Raw genomic sequence first — 16,350 nt, 5'->3', positions numbered from 1 at the left:
CGGCCCCCGCCGCCATACCAATCGGACTCACTTAATCGGCCGCGGCCTGTCCCCAAACCCCGGAACCGACCCAGCGTCCCCCCGCCACCCCAACCCACCACACTGACCAATGATAGCAATGGGATCTGTGCCACTGCTTACAAGATGATGGGTGAGTGTTGCTCTCTTATACTGACCACATGGAAAATACTCTGCTTTCAGTTTGTATAATGTCGCCGCTGATGCTCATGTGCCGACTTTCTAATAGTCTTGCACTGTAATAACTTTAATAATAAATAGGGGTGTGATGAAATCTTGTGCCATGAGATCTAGGCAAAAGCTAGGGTATCAAAGGGTATGATACAGGGTATCATACCCTATTTTACCTAGGGTAAAACACTGTTTTAACCCTGATGTACAGCTGTGATACTGTGCATTACAGTCCTGGATGGCTGTTAAGTAAGAGACCCACGCCTGATATGTAATGCTCACAGTGTAGGAGACAAAAGGATGAGTGTAAACGTGCTGGAGCGAAGGTGAATGTGAGAACAGTGATGCTGACACATACACTGGTAGCTGTGAGTGCATGTTTGATCTCATTTTCTTTTCCCCCTTAATCTGTCAGCAAATCTGTACACCGCCTGATAAGAGTAGAATGAAGTTAGCCTCTTCACTGTAACCCATTTTTTTTGTGCTCTACATATTTCATTCATGGATGTTAAATGCCAGCTCTTCCCTCCTCTGGGTTTGTATTTCCAGCAGTCATCCAGTACAGACCTTCATGAGTGTTAAATGCCAGAAACGGGGGCTTCAGTTGAGTGACATTAAACATGGCCACCATACAGTATGTACAGTAATATGCTGGCCTAGCATCAGGGCTGTCATTTATCACCAGCCACTCATCTTCGTTTCCAGTTACTGAAATGTCTTAGCCGTAACACTGGGAGGGTTTGAAACTGGTGCATTCTTACCAAGGCTTAATGCAGGCTTCCAGTGCAGAAGTGAATTGAAACAATGGTCATTTGGTTTGTTCTGGTCTTGAAAAAAAGAGACTTTTTTTATTGTTTCTCACTGGCGGTGTTATTGTTGTCTGAGTTTTAACACCTTTTATCAAGCATGTGTAACTGTGATGTGCATGTTTATCACTTGTCAAAAAAAGATTGCATTTATTTATATTGAGATTTTATCCCTTGCATGTCCGCAGCAAGTTTTAGTTCCTTTATAAAGCACTTTATTCAGGTCAATACATAACAAAAGTTGGGAGAAGTGTGAAGTGGGGAGTTCCTGCTCAGTTTTCTCCACAGTTCCAGTCACACAGCAAATTAACCCACAGCTCCTTCACTAGACTTCACATTACCCACGGTCTGTGAGTAAACAGCGCCACCTGCTGTTCACACCACCACCCTTTCACAGCTGCTTCTCCCCGCTGGGCCTCTGTTGCTGCTGCTGCTGCTGCTATGGAAAATATTACACAGTCTGACTGGTTGGCATGATTGCAGCAGCTCTAAATGTTTTCATATTGCAGGAAGAAGCTGCACGTGTTTGTGATTTTTCTTGTGATGGTTCCCATAATGTGGGCATGAGTGGTCTCTTTATCTTTTGTTTATGTAGTGTACTGTGTGAATGCCTGCATACAGGGATATTACCTAAAACAAGTCCCAGAAAGGATCTTTTCTAGTTGATTTGATCAAATTAATTTGTCTGTTTTAAAGATTCCTCTTCTCATTCTCTTCTCTGTGTGACCTGGCTGTCCTCCATCTTGTGTCTTGCTCTCCAGACCCGGCGGTGTCTTTGAAAGGGCCAAGTCGAGCTCTGGTCCCTGAGCTCGCTGTAGACCATCAGCCAGTGATGGTCCTTCCTTCCTCCTGCTCCCTGCCTCCTCCCAAAGGCTGTGACCTGGACAGTGAGAGCACTGTCCTATAACGAGGAAACATGCTGTGGTCTAATGCCCTCTCACACCTCATTTGGTCTCCTCCTGCATATGCCTTGTTTAGAAAGACAGACCTCTACTGTTATCTCCTCCCTGTCCAGCCTGAATGAGGGACTCTTCATGTGACATAATGCACCTTCTGGCAGCCATGATGGAGATCACAGAGCTTTTGGTCAACAATGGCTGCGATAGTTCATTGTGTATTTTATGGCTGTTGCCACAGAATCTACTGACTGAGGTTAATGTGTCTTCATGCTGCTTATTTCCCCAGTGATCCAGCTGATGATTTATGTGTTTAATTCTCAGCTTTTGACCAGGAAAACCAATGTGTCTGATCAGCTATACTTTGCCTTGTTGATGCAGACACATCGGATTTGCATCCTGGCTAACGTATGTGGCACTGACAAGTAATTCTAGCAGCTAAATCACACATTAACATCACTTAAGTCAGTTGGACTCCAAAGTCAAAAACCCAGACCTGGCTTATGTCATATCTAGAGCTGAAAGGCAATTAATTAAAAGATAATTATCTAATCATTTTATTAAACAAAAATGCTGAAAATTTGCTGGTTGCTTCTTCTGAAATGTGAACATTTACTTCACTTTCACATACAGTGTAAATGAACTGACTTCCACTCACGATGTTTTCAGCCTTTCTGTTAATGCAGTTATTGGCTGGTATTTACTTCCTCAGTCCTCTTGACCTTCATGATGGCGCCAGATGCAGTTGTGACACTTAGCCTTTACACTGCAACAAACACACACACCGCCGCTGCCTCGATCTTTTTGCTGCACGCCCTGTAGAACAAGCTCCAGACAATCAGCAGCAAACAGTAACACCATCAGACAGCTGGGTTAACACAGATCGAGGCAAGAGTGGGGACATAAGGAAGAAAGGGGGTCGTAAAGGCCCAAACATGGACCGATGAGGTTCACTGGGAAGTTGGTGTGAGGTGCTTTGTATTTCTTAATGTTGAAAAATGGCCTTAAAATAAGTTTAAAAAAAAAAAAGAAGCATTTCTGCAGCACGGGGGAGAAGAAATGAACTAGAAACCAAAACTGTTGCTTAGAGTGTAGCTGTTGACTGCAGGTATCCAGTCCTCTCAAACACTTGATTTCCTTCCTCCTGACTTTTGTATTTATTGACTGATTTAGAAACACATTCCCTGTGGCCTGACATAATTAATGCAGTCTTTAAATGTAAATCATGCCTTATCGGTTCCTCCCAGAACCATATAATAAGCAGTATACTGTGTATTTACTGTACAGAGGGTAGACTTGGCTCCTAGTCCTGCAGTATTTCTGAAAAGCTGTCTTGGCAGTAGTCGTTTCAGGGATGTAAGCAAGGTGATTTGACCCTCTGCAATAGAAGTTGTGCATGGTTCTGTATTGTTCTACAACATATTAATTGTGTTTTGGTTGATGTCTTTGGGGTTTCTAAGCAGAAGTAGCAGGGTTAACCACCCTCCCAGCCTGTATGCACGCAGTGTTTTTGCCTTTCTGTTATTTCCATCTATCTCCGCGTTGTTTCTGGTGTTTGCCAGGGCCTTACGCAGGCTGTGTGTCAGTGAATGTAGCAAAAGGACTGTTTTCACCAGCCTCTGTATCCTGAACAGAAAGACGCATGAACAGCTGATGTTGCCATGAGCGTTGGCCAGTGAGTGGTTTTCCTACTTTTAAGGGTTTTTTTTTTTTTTTTTTTTTTTTTTATATCTTTCCCACTGAGCTGAGATCACACAGCGCTGTGAAACCTCAGTAGTGATGTGGTGTTAGATCTTGCCAGGTCAAAAGATTTAAGAATGGCTTTGTTGCTTTCTGTAAGCTTTGCTTTTTTGGCCTCCAGTATAATGCAGAGTTTGGTTCCCTGACCCAATATGGTACCGATAGAGAAGGTTTTGGGTGCTGCAGCTGTCCTGAAACTGTGTAGTTTTGTTTTCCAGAGACAATCAAGTGTTATAATCCCCTTTGTCTCTGCTCCTGTACCTCACTGCCTTCTCTCTGTGCATTAAGAGAGCCTGCTATCTCAAGGCTCTTTAAAATGAACAAAGGCCATTAAACTATAAATGATAATGCTGCATTTTTGAGCTCCATAGTTTTGTATGTATGCTGAGCTTAAATATGGAATATAAACATGTAATATTGATGCTTGATTATATCCCCTTTCCAAAGAAAATAAAGTATATGAAGAACCTGTTTAAATCTACTCATGGTTCATTGACTCATGCCTGACTGTTGGAGGATTTCTATATAACATTCATGACTACTATATACAGCAGAACAGAATGGCAGTTTTTACTTTCAAGCATGATATTTTTATCAATCAAAAACAACCATGTGAAAGCACTGAACCAATCAAAGGGAAAACGATCACAAAACATGACCAACTTTTTGTGAAAACATACCTTTTAAAAAGGGAATTTGTAACCAGCCAATAAATAAACTTAACTAGTCTAACAGGTTTATTTCATTTCAAACCTAAATATCCAGGGAGGGTAAATGCTACCAGCTGCACATCTTAATACAGGAACCGCACCAACATGCAACCGACTGGGACAAGAAGCACTGTTACTACACTAGTAGCAGTTTTACGAGATCACGGTCACCTCGTAAGCGTGACTAAAGCTGTGCAAAAAGAAGAAATAAAACAGCAATCTTCTGATGAAACTCGAACAAGAAAATAAAGCAGGACTTAAAGGACACACGGGTGCATGTTACATAATGAAAATGTTGAGCAGTGCATAGCAGAATCAGTCATTTTACAATCTCAACCATAGTTCATTAACATAAATACAACACGGCTACAGCTACACTGTACTGTAGATGAGACAGGAGATCACCATGACGACTGGAGAAGCAGGAAATAACCATTTACAGTAGGATGTTTTTTTTCCTCCCACAAGTGTTTGACGTGTCCATTCATTCATTCAGCAGCCGCCCACTGGATTAAGTAGGGCTGCGTTTACATCACTCGAGAAATACTCGACAAAGTGCAGCGCTATTAGTATTTTCCTCTTTGCCCGAAGCACAACTCTCAGCCTTCATATTAAAGCTGGCTTTTATCTGTCTGTACTGTCAAAAACAATACACTAGCTGTTGAATAAGATTTACTATTCCACCCACACGTTTTCTAGAAACAGATGATTTATGAGCTCAATTTCACAGTGTGCTGATTTAGCCAGTGTCACCACACTGTAAAAGGTGTAATACTGCAAACTGGCTTGACTGGGTGGATTTCAGCTCAGGACTGTACACCAGAGTATTTAGGACCACACTGGCGAAAATTAAAATCTGTGAGTCGTAATTTTATTAGATATATAGCAACTGTCGCCTCGCCTGTTCAGGCTGCAGGACACGTCTGTCTGCGTTGAAATGAGGAATGTGGAGCATCTCGTTAAGTTATAGGCCTACTTTCAGATAGGTTTCACAAATAAGGAAATACTTCATCTTCTGGCTCACCAGCACCAGATCATCATAAGCATCAGGACTTAAAAGAACACGCAAGAAACTGTCTGTTCCAAAGAAAGAATCACACAGTCACAACAGGAAATTTAAGCTGGAGTACAAATCAATATTTTCTATGGGTTTTTTCCACCTCAGACCAGTTAGAAGACCAGTAGTGAAAAAGGTTTCACAAATTAGAAAGTGTGCTTGAAAGACCCTTTAAACAGTCCTTAAAAAAGGGTTCACTGAGTGTCAGGGGTCTTTCCAGAATGTCTTACACCCTTCATAACAGTAACAAATGGAAAAAAATGGAGAAAATATCTATTTGTATTCTAACTTAAGTTTCCCTTAACTGGTGAATCAGAGGCCAACTTCAGCGCTGTGTCTGTACAGTTCTTTCTTTTGCACATTCTTTTAAGTCTTGAGCACCAGATGAAGTATTTCCTCATCTGTGAAACCTATTTTAACCTTGTAATATCATATTTCTCATGTAAAATTGACTTTACTCTTGTAAAATTACAAGTTTCTTTTCAAAATCACAGATTTTAATATCCTTCAGTGTGGCCCTAATACTCAGTCATAGGGCTGAGTCATATTGGGACATGTTTGAGTATTAGTCAAGGAGCTGAAGCTAAAGTTAACTAGCAGCTAGAAAGCTATTGTTATTTTTGCCCTAGACATGTCTCATTGTCATCTTAAATAATGACGAAAATGATAGAGGCCAGTAAGGAAGGTAAAAAATTTCATTTTTATAAGCAACTTAATACATACCGGTGTCTATGAATTTTAATCAACTGAATTTTACTTTTTGAAATAGTTATGAAATTTCAGAATTTTTTTTTTTTTATCCCCCAAGGGCCACAAATTCAGGCAGAAAATGTATTTGTACAGGGTTTATGATCACTCATCTTTATTTTTATTTCTTAGATGGATGACATGGCTTACAGCACAACTCTAAATAAATTTTTTTTCCCCATACAAATTTCACCCAAAAAAAATCGGAGCCACTGGACTGTTCTGACGTGCCTTTTTTAGAACCAGTTAAATATGAATTTTAATAATGTTTGCATAACTTATAAATCCCTGAAAACAAGCAAAGAAAAAACTTTTTTTGAAGGCGCACAACTGAAAATTTGCAGCTATAAAGTTTAGTAAAGAGGAATGGTAATATTCCGATTCTATAAATGTTTAAATTTAAACACCAAGAATCAAATAGTAGTTAAATTTCAGAATCGGGTATTAAGTTGCTTATAAAAATTATTTTGGCCTGGGTTTGCCTCCATAGAACGAGTGACTGATCCTCCTCAGGAAATCAAAAAAATAATATGCAGCATTCTGCAAAGGACAAAGGTGAACCAGAGCTGAACGTGGATGATGTTGACTTTAGCTGAGGAGAAATGTTAAATTCTTATAAAAGATGCCCTTTAAAATCTTCATAACTGACACAGGAATAACCGCATCAGCTGTGTTGGTACAGGATGATGTAAAAATTCCAGTACCTATTATCGTTCAGTCCAGTCCTGCTCTTTTGGAGGCAGTGTGCACGCCGCTGTGTGCACTGTCTGATCAAACATTCCATAAACTCTAAACTACACATGTGAATCGCCTTGTGACTCCAGATAACTGCTGCCAGTCTACACCTAGGCTTAATCTTTACAATTTTTAAATATGTTCTGATAGAAAATATAAACTTTTTATAGTCATAACAAACATAGCAAGTACTCTGTAAATATTCAGACCAGTTGTTTTCATTGCTTACATCTCTCTTTAATGCAGCATCAAGATAAAATGGAGCAACTGAGTGTATCTTTAATTATTTAATGTGGAGTGTGTATTAAAAAGAGATGCAAATAATGTACAGACTGGTTGGCGTCTTCAGTGTATGGTGAGTTCCTGTTGGCCTGTGAACACCTGAATGGTCCTGCTCTACCTGAAATAGCAGCACTGCTGCACACAGGGCACCCTTTATCATTACCTACAGATATACTTCCATTTTGTTGTCCTCCTGTTTGCGATAGATGACACAGTCTCTGTTGCTGTTAGTCTGGGTGTCTCTGTGTGTGATCTTGGCACTTTGGTAGTGGAGAGCAGATTGAAAATGGAGCTGACCGCTTTTCTTGCTTCTACCAGGCCAGAGGGGAAGACAGCCTAGGGCTTCTGGGGTTTTCTGGAGTCTGGGTCCCAGTTAGGGCTCTCTGCAAAACCAAACCAATAATTCCATCTGGTTTATGCTCATTTTACCATATTATTTTCAGATTTAGAGCACATTCTCTTAGCCCTCAGACAGCCGCACTTTGCTGCATAATCACTTTCTAGCTGCAGACTAGTGTGTGTGTGTGTGCATGTGAGAACACTAGCTGAATACATAGTCATTTTGGAGAACTCTGTCAAACTGATGTACAAATCAAATTCTGAGCTGCTCACTTTTAGGAGCAAGTCAAATGTAGCCATAGCTTGTTTTATCGATACAGATAAACAGAAGAATACAGTAACTCACCTCAAATTTGGACACGAACTCTGCGAAGATGCCGAAGAAGGCCTCCGTGCTCGTGGACTTGCTGTCCTCTCCAAAGTAGGAGGCCACCTTGGAGAACTCCTCCATTGCTCGAGTCTGCAGGGACTCCAGAGACTGGATGGCAGGGTGGCTGTTCTCCAGAAAACTCTGTGGGTGCACATGAAAGGGGCCTCAGTTTACACACCTAAGTCAGTTTACATGTCCTGGGGAATAAAAATCAGCCTGCGTGAACAAATTTATACCACTCATATCTGTCCATTAAATGGGAAGCTGGAGCTAGGAAAGGTTCAGCTTAGCTTAGCATAAAGACTAGCCATATCTTGTTTGAGTTCAACTCAACAAATCATGGGCGGTTATGTGCCAGACTGTTCCTGTGTTTGTATGAATTAAACAAACAAAATGTACTGTTCACTAGTTAGTCTTAGGCAGATTTTTATCTTCCCACAGAGCCAGACTAGCTAAGCTAAGCTCCAGCGTCATGTTTACTCCATAGACATGAGAGCGGTATCAGACCTCTCATCTAACCCTCAGCATTACAATACTCTATTACATTTTAAACTTTTACTTTTCAGAACCAGATTAATACTTTGTACTTTTAAGTAACATTTTGAATGCAGGACCTTTACTTGTAGCAGTATTTTTACACAGTGGTACTGCTACTTGTACTTAAGGGATCTGAGTACTTCTTCCACCACTCCCTGTCAGAAGCCTCCATGAAAATGAACATGGCTGTTAAATTCTCTGGCCTTAATGTGTGTTGTTTATCTAAGGCTATTAGCGTACGCTCATGATGGAAGCAAAGTGGTCCTCAGAGGTGGGAGGGACCTTCAGACAGGCCGCCCTGATGTCCTGGATGGTGGTGTGAAGGTCACTCAGCTCTGCTGTGATGGCCCTCTGGTTCACTGAACAAATCATAAGAGACGAAGGTTATGTAACGCTCACACATGATGTAAAGACAATGTAATGACTCTAAAACTGACTAAATAGGCAAACCATTATCTTGGGTTATTATAAAGACATTAAATAGTAATTAGAACAAACACAGCATAAAGCTACAGCTCTGCAGCATCACCCAGCACGCTGAGCATTGTATATAAACTAGTATTTCACAGGTTGCGATGACTCTACTCTGCTTCTAAATGATTTTCAGGAAGGAAAGCAGCATCGCCATACCCTTGGCTGCCAGAGGCACTGTCGTAAGGTCTCTGTGAAAATTGAGCAGCTCGGGGAAGTGTTGGCACAGAGACTTGGCCAGAATGTGGAGAAAGGTAGATTTCCCATCTACTGTTTTGGTCGTGCTTAGCTGAAGGAAAACAGAGAGAAAATAAGAGATGATTATCCAGAGACTAAAAACCTAAATTAAAATGAACACGCTACAGTTACAGCACACAAGTCAATGCTGTACCTCTGTTAGGAAGTTGATCTTGAAACTGGTTGTCCTGTGGCTCTTGGGTTGCCCGTTGTTCAAGTAATTCCCCATTGCAAGGACAAACTGGGGGTGAGAAAAGCACTTAATCGCCACTGTTAAACATAGACTGATGGCTTCCCATTCAGTTTGGCTGCAATGAAGTATTTACCTCCAGAATTTTGGCCAGTTTCTTGCTGCTCTTCAGCTCCACCGACGCCTTGTAGATGTAATCGTAAGCGACCTTCATCTCCTCCGTCCTCTCCTGCAGGGTCGTCTTGAAAAGGAGGCCCCGCAGACGGGTCTTATACTCAGGCACCATCAGCATCTGAAACACACAAAGGCACTCATTTACATTCATCACTCCATCCTGAGTTTTAAAACTTTGGATCATCTTAAGAGTTTTTTTTGTTTCACCTGGAAAATGAACTGGTCGGGCTCACTCAGTTTGGTCGGATCCTGGTCAAACTGTTCATACCGTTTGACTTCGTCTTCATTGGGGGCGTACAGCAGCAGCTGCTTGATGTGGGCGGGCTCCAGCCTGTCGGTGGTCATGTTCATCAAGACCTGACGCAGCTCGGTGGGGGAGAGCTTCAGGTGGGCGATGAGGATGGCTGTGAGGAGGAGGAAGAACCAGAGGATTATTTTCATATAACAGAATAGGATCACTGTGTTTCCAACTGCTGAAGAAACCTGTCATCCCTATGTGATGATGTGCAATTTTCCACTGTGTATTTGTCTCAGATTGATTGTAAAACCACAAATCACATTATAAATCTAATTAAAGCTAATTAACCAAAGTAAATGTAGAGAAAAAAATAACTTGGCAGCAGAACAAATCCTCAGCCCATTATCAAAAGTAATGTACTTAATAAAACACTGAAGAGGTATGGTCATGTCTAATTAAATTACTGAACAAAATTAACTTTTTCAAATACAATGAGCAAATGAGTACTATTTACACTTGCTGTATAAATGTTAAATTATAACACTTTTACACAATAAAACAAAAAGAAAGAAAATGAGCTTTCAACTTGTGTTTAAGATCAATTTGTAAAACACTTTTTATGTTACTTCCTATTTTATTTCTTTAAATTTTGTTTATAAGGTATTTATATTAGTGTACCAACACTGTTCTTCAAATGTGGCTTGACGAATCCATGCTAACGTGCTGTTACCAGGCTAAATTAATCCTTTTGATTCTCACCCAGCTAGCTGGTTCTTCTTCAGCCCAAACCTGCAGGCATGTAGTGCTCGTGAACAAAAATAATAATATGATTAATAATAATAAAATTAAAGTATTGAAGGCAGTCAGAAAGGCTGCGAGGTTCAACCCTGGCACCTCCTTGCTGTGAGGCGACAGCGTGGACCACAGCAGCACCGTTCCGCCCACTCTAAGTTTTTGTACCTCGCTGTATTTTCACACAGTGAATGAGGTGACACTACAGGGCTGTGGAACTAAAGTAAAATAATCTCTGTTACACTGCCTTATGATCCCAAAGAGCTAAACTGACTTGAGTGCAGATTTCAAAGTGTAGTATTCTGTCTCGTCCCTAATGAAGAGAAATCTGTTTCTGTAGCCTCTCGGGTGTGTGTGACTCACAGCCACGTCTTTTTGGTACTCACAGGCGTTGTAGGCTTTCTTATGAGACAGAATCTCCACCGTGTCTTTCTTTTTAAAGTTCTCAGGCAGGAAGGCTGGCTCTGGAGGAGAGACTGATCATTTAACAAGAGTGTAAGGATCGGTTCTCCAGGCACCGGGAGTCACACACACTAACATACAGTGGCTACATGAGGCAGGTTGATGGGCTAATAACACGGCTCTGTCATTTGTCACTGGGGGCCAAAATGCTAGGACTTATTCAATCAATGGGGGGGGGTCCTCTGCCAGAGCTGTGTTATTACTGAATTCTGGTGAGACAGGAAAAAAGGGAGGAGGGGTATTAAAGGTGCCTTATGGAGAATGGATCTGATGAACAGGTGAATGGAGCAGCTCCAAAGCAGAACATAACTGTGAAGGTACAAACAAAAACAGGTGATGTCAATAAATAAGAACATAGCTTCACTCTTACTTGACATCAATCCTCTGATAATATATTAATCAATTGGATTTAATAGTAAAGCTGTAAGATGTTAAGCGTGATGTAGACAAAGGTTTGATATGTTATGGATGATGATGCGGTGTGATATAGGGTGACCAGAAGTACACTAAAACTTACTGGCTCTGTGCTGGGTCCCAAAGTGCACATCGAGGTCCAAGCACTTCACCATGTCAGTGAGCTTGTCATATTCTGAGTCTTCTCCGAGCTACACACAGACAAGGACACACTCTGTACTCTCCAAAGACACAGTCAACGTTCTGTGACCTAGAGGCAGCTCTCTAAAGAATCTTTGTATACACAGACAACAGCCATGTGCAGTCGGGTTGTTACAAAACTTGAGCTTCGATGCTGCTGTGACTCAACAGTCACACAACACAGTCGATGAGTAGGGCTTTCCAAATACGGGAAGAGAAATGTAGGAGGAGTGAGAAAACTCACAGGCAAAGTGGGAACATTCGCAAGTAAGGTTATTGTTTACTGTATTTAAGGTATTTGATTTGTCAGACAGAGCCACGTATGTCCTCTACTGTTCTAAATGGTGCTCAGCGCTACTCACCTGACCCCATATGGTTCCCTCAGAGTTCTCCACCTGTTCCCAACGCAGCCTCTTCACACTCATATGGTTGGTGTCTGAGGCGTGCTGGCCTGATATGGGCAGTGGAGGTGGATCACAGGGTGGAGGCAGGGGTGGAGGCGGAGGTGGTGGTGCCTTGGTGATAAAAAAACAAAACAACTTATTTTAATTTATTCTTTTGTAGCACATTTACTTTTTTTTTTTTTTTTTTAAGAGGCATTTTGGTTGCTTTTATAATGTCCTCTATAAGAGTGACAGGAGCACGGAGTGGGCGAACTGCCAACAGATGCAGCATGTCTGTTCTGTCACATCTCAAGGTCTATTTCTGTGAAAGTACTGCATTATTTGAAAGGCAGCACCAGATCTTTGAAGTGGCAGACAGCACGTTTTCAGCTTGTCACATTTCTGCTCCTAGGAGCTCGTTGCAGTGGCACTGCTGCACTGCACCACCTCACCACCTCGTGTTTGTTGCCATTATCCAAGAACAGTATCTCTCATTTGTCACTAGTGGTGGAAGAAGCATTCAGGTCGTTTATTTAAGCGGAAGTGACCAAAAAAAATACATCCCAAGGTAAAAATACATCCCAAGTACATGTCTGTTAACAGTGAAACACACCAGATCTGATGTTGAACTCTTTGGGCCTCAAACAGTTATTTAAACAAAAACCAAGATACAAACAAAGAAAGGTTTTAAGCATGTGATGATATTTTAATAATGATGTGTATTAATACATCAAATGGAGGCATAAACAGTATTTTGAATACTACTGCCAAGCAGCTGTAAAGACAGGTTACCTGCTGTGATTGGTGTTCCTGTCGTGTGGTTTCATAAGTCTTTGTGTGACTGGGGAGGGTGGAGTGAGACACTGGAGGCTGGGAGAGCAGTGAGGAGCCCGCAGTGCCCTGACTTGAGCTCTGGGATGGGCTGTGGTCCTGGAGAGACGGTGGCAGTGGGCCCTGGTAGCTGTGTTGGTGGTGGAGCTGGTGGTGCCTCTGGAGGACGAGCTGGCTCCGTCTCAGTGTCTGAGAGGAGTGCTGGGGGGACGGCTGGCGTATAGGCTGGGGCTGGCTCAGCTGACGAGGGAGGTAGCTGCGGCGTGTTGACTTAGAAGAGAGCACCGTGGTGGAACTCAGGATGGTGTGGCTGTGTGAGAGCCGGCTGGAGGTGGTCTGGAAGCGCTGGTGAGTTTTCTCTGCCTTTTCCTTGTGTAGAGGAGAGCGGCTGGCGAGGAGGGTCCTCAGAGGGGGTGGAGGAGGAGGGATGATGGGGTGGTGAGGGTGAAAGGGCATCCGGCTGCGGGGAACATGCTCTGGGGAGAAGCGGACATGTGAAGGAGAGTCGGTGAACTGCACAGGAGGGGGTAGCAGCGCCTGGAGGGGTGGGGGAGGTGGTGGGCTCTGGGTGGGAGGCGGTGGGATCGGGTCAGACTCTGAGGAGTAAGAGGGAGAGGAAGCCTCATCGCTGCTACTGTGGTCGTCACTACTGCCGCTGCTGAGCCGCCGACGCGTGAAGCCCAGGTCCTGGTCCTCCTGGAAACTCATCTGCAGGGAGGAAAGTCACAACTTTCACCTCCACATACACTGATACACAGCTGTCTTTAAATAACTCTTCTAAAAATGCTCTTCATTTTATACACTTGCCTATCAATCTGCTATGTGATTCTAGGGTCATGGTCATTTACTTACCCTTAGCTTATGTCTAGAAATAAATCTCTCAACTAAATGTTTTAATAGTACAATACAATAGTTTGGATAGGGACAAAAAAAATGTAATTTCAGGCATTCATTCTTTTTCTTTTTATCTACTGAAGATACATAAAAACTATATATCTGACAACATGCACTTAAATACCATCAGTACTGAAACCCATCTGTTTTTGGAGCACAGGAAATGTAATGTAATAATATGATGTTTACTATAAAATACTGAAAACAATTACAAGTACAACATGCTGCTCTCCCCATTTCTGAAAACAAACACAAAACTTAGCCAACAAAGACGAAGGACAGCTATAACGTCAGCCAGCACCTTCTTCTGGACTTAATTCAGATCTAGGCAGATAAAATGAGACTCTACTGTAGAGCTGAATTGTGTTTTACTTACAGGCAGCCCTCTTCTTCTGAAACCATGACCACCTTGATATATCTGTTCATGTGACACAAGTGTTCATTGTAGCGTACAGCAGAGCCGCTCTAATGTAAACATGCAACACTACAACGCAGCTACTACATCTACATGTGATGAGCAAATACACAAACAGTATGAGTGTCTGTTAATGATGCTACATGTAACATTTTAGCATAAAACATACTACTACAGTGATTAGGAGATACTAGTATGATCACTATGAATAAACAAGCTTATTACAGTCTCTATAGTGCATCCATCTGATCTAAAGTGTTACTTTATATCACAAAAGTTAATGACAGTAACATCTTTGAAATCTATCAAAACCTGTTAGAAAGGGCCTTTAATTAGTAGCATACTGTTCATACTTCTATTCATGTTTAAGTTTTTATTGCCACAGTTGTTTCTGTTGTCTTATTGCTTTTATATGGAGTAATGTCATTTTGTTTCATTACATTTTAATGTGTCTAATTTAACTGCCTGATTCTAGTTCTCTGAGCTGTACGCCTGTTTTGACCATGTAAAGTTCTTCTTCGGCCCAAACAATATTTAGAGTTTGACAGTGAAGGTACACATACTATTACTGCCCTGAGCCTGTGAATCATTTTATTCACAGGCTCAGTTGTTTGCAACACTTCCACTAAAATGTCACAATTAAAAATGACTGATTTGTATTTAAAATGATACATGTAGCAACTTTAAAAACAGTGGCAATAATTAGTGTCCACATTATTCCTAGTCTCATGACACTGTGTGTGAGCTGCCTGCGCAGCTGCTGATGATGATGTGGGACCACAGCCTGCTACACCTTCAGCAGGTTAATGTGATCACACCTGTGTTTTCTGCTATTGAGAAATACAAGGATGACATTAAAGTGGCCTCAGTTAACATTCAGTGGCATATTTAGCAACTTCAGTGACTCCAGTGAATGGTGAAGCAATGAAAAGCCAAAGCAGTTAAGACAAAACAGTCTGAAATCAATCCGAGTCAGCTCTTTTGGATTCACTTTCAGGCACAAATTTAATTTCCCTTCATAGTTACTGCAGCTGCAAAAAGCACAACTTGTCCCAGCACTCTAACATTTTAGCAAATGCTAAGCTAACTGAGTTTATTACTGCTGAGACCACATCTCAAGATTGTCCTCCCACCCCTCAGTCATAGAAGGCAGAGACAAGATGACATTACTCTGTGTGAAATTTGACAGGTTGTGTTCCTGCATTGTGTAAAAGAGGAGACACCTGTAGCAAACCGCTACCTCTCACCGTTTTCAAAATATCCAGCGGTCGTGCCCATTACTCTTGCAAGGTATTATGAAACTAGAAATAGTGTGGACAGACATGTTAAAACCTATACTCTACAGTTTTAACACTGTAAGCTTAAAAACTGTTAACAACATATAAGAATATAAAAGCAAAGCATGTTCTGTATGTGTATGCATGAGACTGGAGGTGGGTCCTCCTTACCTCCTCATAGTCATTCTCCCCAGGTATGAAGTCATCCACCAGAGTGACCCGGTGGCCCAGTTGCTCACTCAGGGCATCCAGGAACTTGTCAGTGTCCCGGCTGCGAGGAGGGCGGGAGAAAGTGAACAGCTTCTTGCGGCGAGTCAGTGTGTTGGGACCACTGTCCGTGTGCTGGGGGGAGGCGGGGGGGCTCTCCAGGCTGACATAAGGGTTGGACTCCACACTGCTCTGGTGCTGGATCTCATACACGGTAGTTGGGAGAGGCTCCTTCCAGGATAGGGACAGGCCGGATTTACGGTTACCTGTATGGAAAGAAACAAAGATGCATCAGTAATGTATGATACCTACAGTGACATTTTTATCTATATGTCTTGGTTTATACTAAAGCTGATGTTACTTATATCTTCTAGAAATAATCTGTGACATTCTTGGCTGTGTTGTTGCCTTGGGAATGATTTCTTCTGAGGGGTTACTATGGCAACAAAAAGATAAACTGCAGGCTTATAAGCACATATAAATTGTAGGATGTGAATGAGTTCTAACCCAAACACATTCAAAACTCAGGTGGATCTCGTGCCATGTTCACATGAAGACTGATACAAGCTGACATTAAGCTTCTTTTTCATCTCAATAGCTTGGATTTAGAAGAACTCTCACATGACATAAACATGGCATCACTCATGCACCAGTGTGGTCCAAAATCATGCAGGCTTCATTCCATGTAAACACTATAGCCACTGATTTAACAACTTCTACTGCAGAATCTTGGACCTGACTGCACATGGTTGGAAGCCTCTGATGAAAGCATACCTC

The 16,350-nt window shown here is 41.9% G+C and overlaps 1 protein-coding gene and 1 long non-coding RNA gene across 9 annotated transcripts in view; one reads left to right on the top strand and one right to left on the bottom strand.

Moving 5' to 3' along the window:
- Positions 1 to 9: 9 nt before the first annotated feature.
- LOC109969189 (uncharacterized) lies at positions 10 to 4,099 on the top strand. The gene is made up of 2 exons (XR_002276234.1): positions 10 to 151; positions 1,757 to 4,099. It is a non-coding gene; the product is annotated as an uncharacterized LOC109969189 (long non-coding RNA).
- A 255-nt stretch (positions 4,100 to 4,354) lies between these two features.
- grid2ipb (glutamate receptor, ionotropic, delta 2 (Grid2) interacting protein, b) overlaps positions 4,355 to 16,350 on the bottom strand; it is a 40,986-nt gene continuing 28,990 nt past the window's right edge. For 6 of the 8 annotated variants that reach the window (XM_020615902.1, XM_020615903.1, XM_020615904.1 and 3 more), the window contains 13 exons: positions 15,538 to 15,839; positions 14,051 to 14,092; positions 12,742 to 13,488; positions 11,929 to 12,081; positions 11,490 to 11,577; positions 10,897 to 10,986; positions 9,688 to 9,884; positions 9,443 to 9,598; positions 9,271 to 9,357; positions 9,039 to 9,168; positions 8,649 to 8,767; positions 7,848 to 8,012; positions 4,355 to 7,545 (listed from right to left, as the gene is read on the bottom strand). In XM_020615902.1, the coding sequence (XP_020471558.1) occupies positions 7,474 to 7,545; positions 7,848 to 8,012; positions 8,649 to 8,767; positions 9,039 to 9,168; positions 9,271 to 9,357; positions 9,443 to 9,598; positions 9,688 to 9,884; positions 10,897 to 10,986; positions 11,490 to 11,577; positions 11,929 to 12,081; positions 12,742 to 13,488; positions 14,051 to 14,092; positions 15,538 to 15,839 (2,348 nt within the window). In that variant the 3' untranslated portion in view covers positions 4,355 to 7,473. The remainder of the gene's footprint in view (positions 7,546 to 7,847; positions 8,013 to 8,648; positions 8,768 to 9,038; positions 9,169 to 9,270; positions 9,358 to 9,442; positions 9,599 to 9,687; positions 9,885 to 10,896; positions 10,987 to 11,489; positions 11,578 to 11,928; positions 12,082 to 12,741; positions 13,489 to 14,050; positions 14,093 to 15,537; positions 15,840 to 16,350) is intronic. The other 2 variants (XM_020615899.1, XM_020615906.1) reach the window with 1 other exon arrangement.

The sequence above is a fragment of the Monopterus albus genome, unplaced genomic scaffold (assembly GCF_001952655.1).
Source record: "Monopterus albus unplaced genomic scaffold, M_albus_1.0 scaffold171.1, whole genome shotgun sequence".
In the NCBI taxonomy this organism is placed as follows: Eukaryota; Metazoa; Chordata; class Actinopteri; order Synbranchiformes; family Synbranchidae; genus Monopterus; species Monopterus albus.
This window is presented reverse-complemented; position numbering and strand designations above follow the sequence as displayed.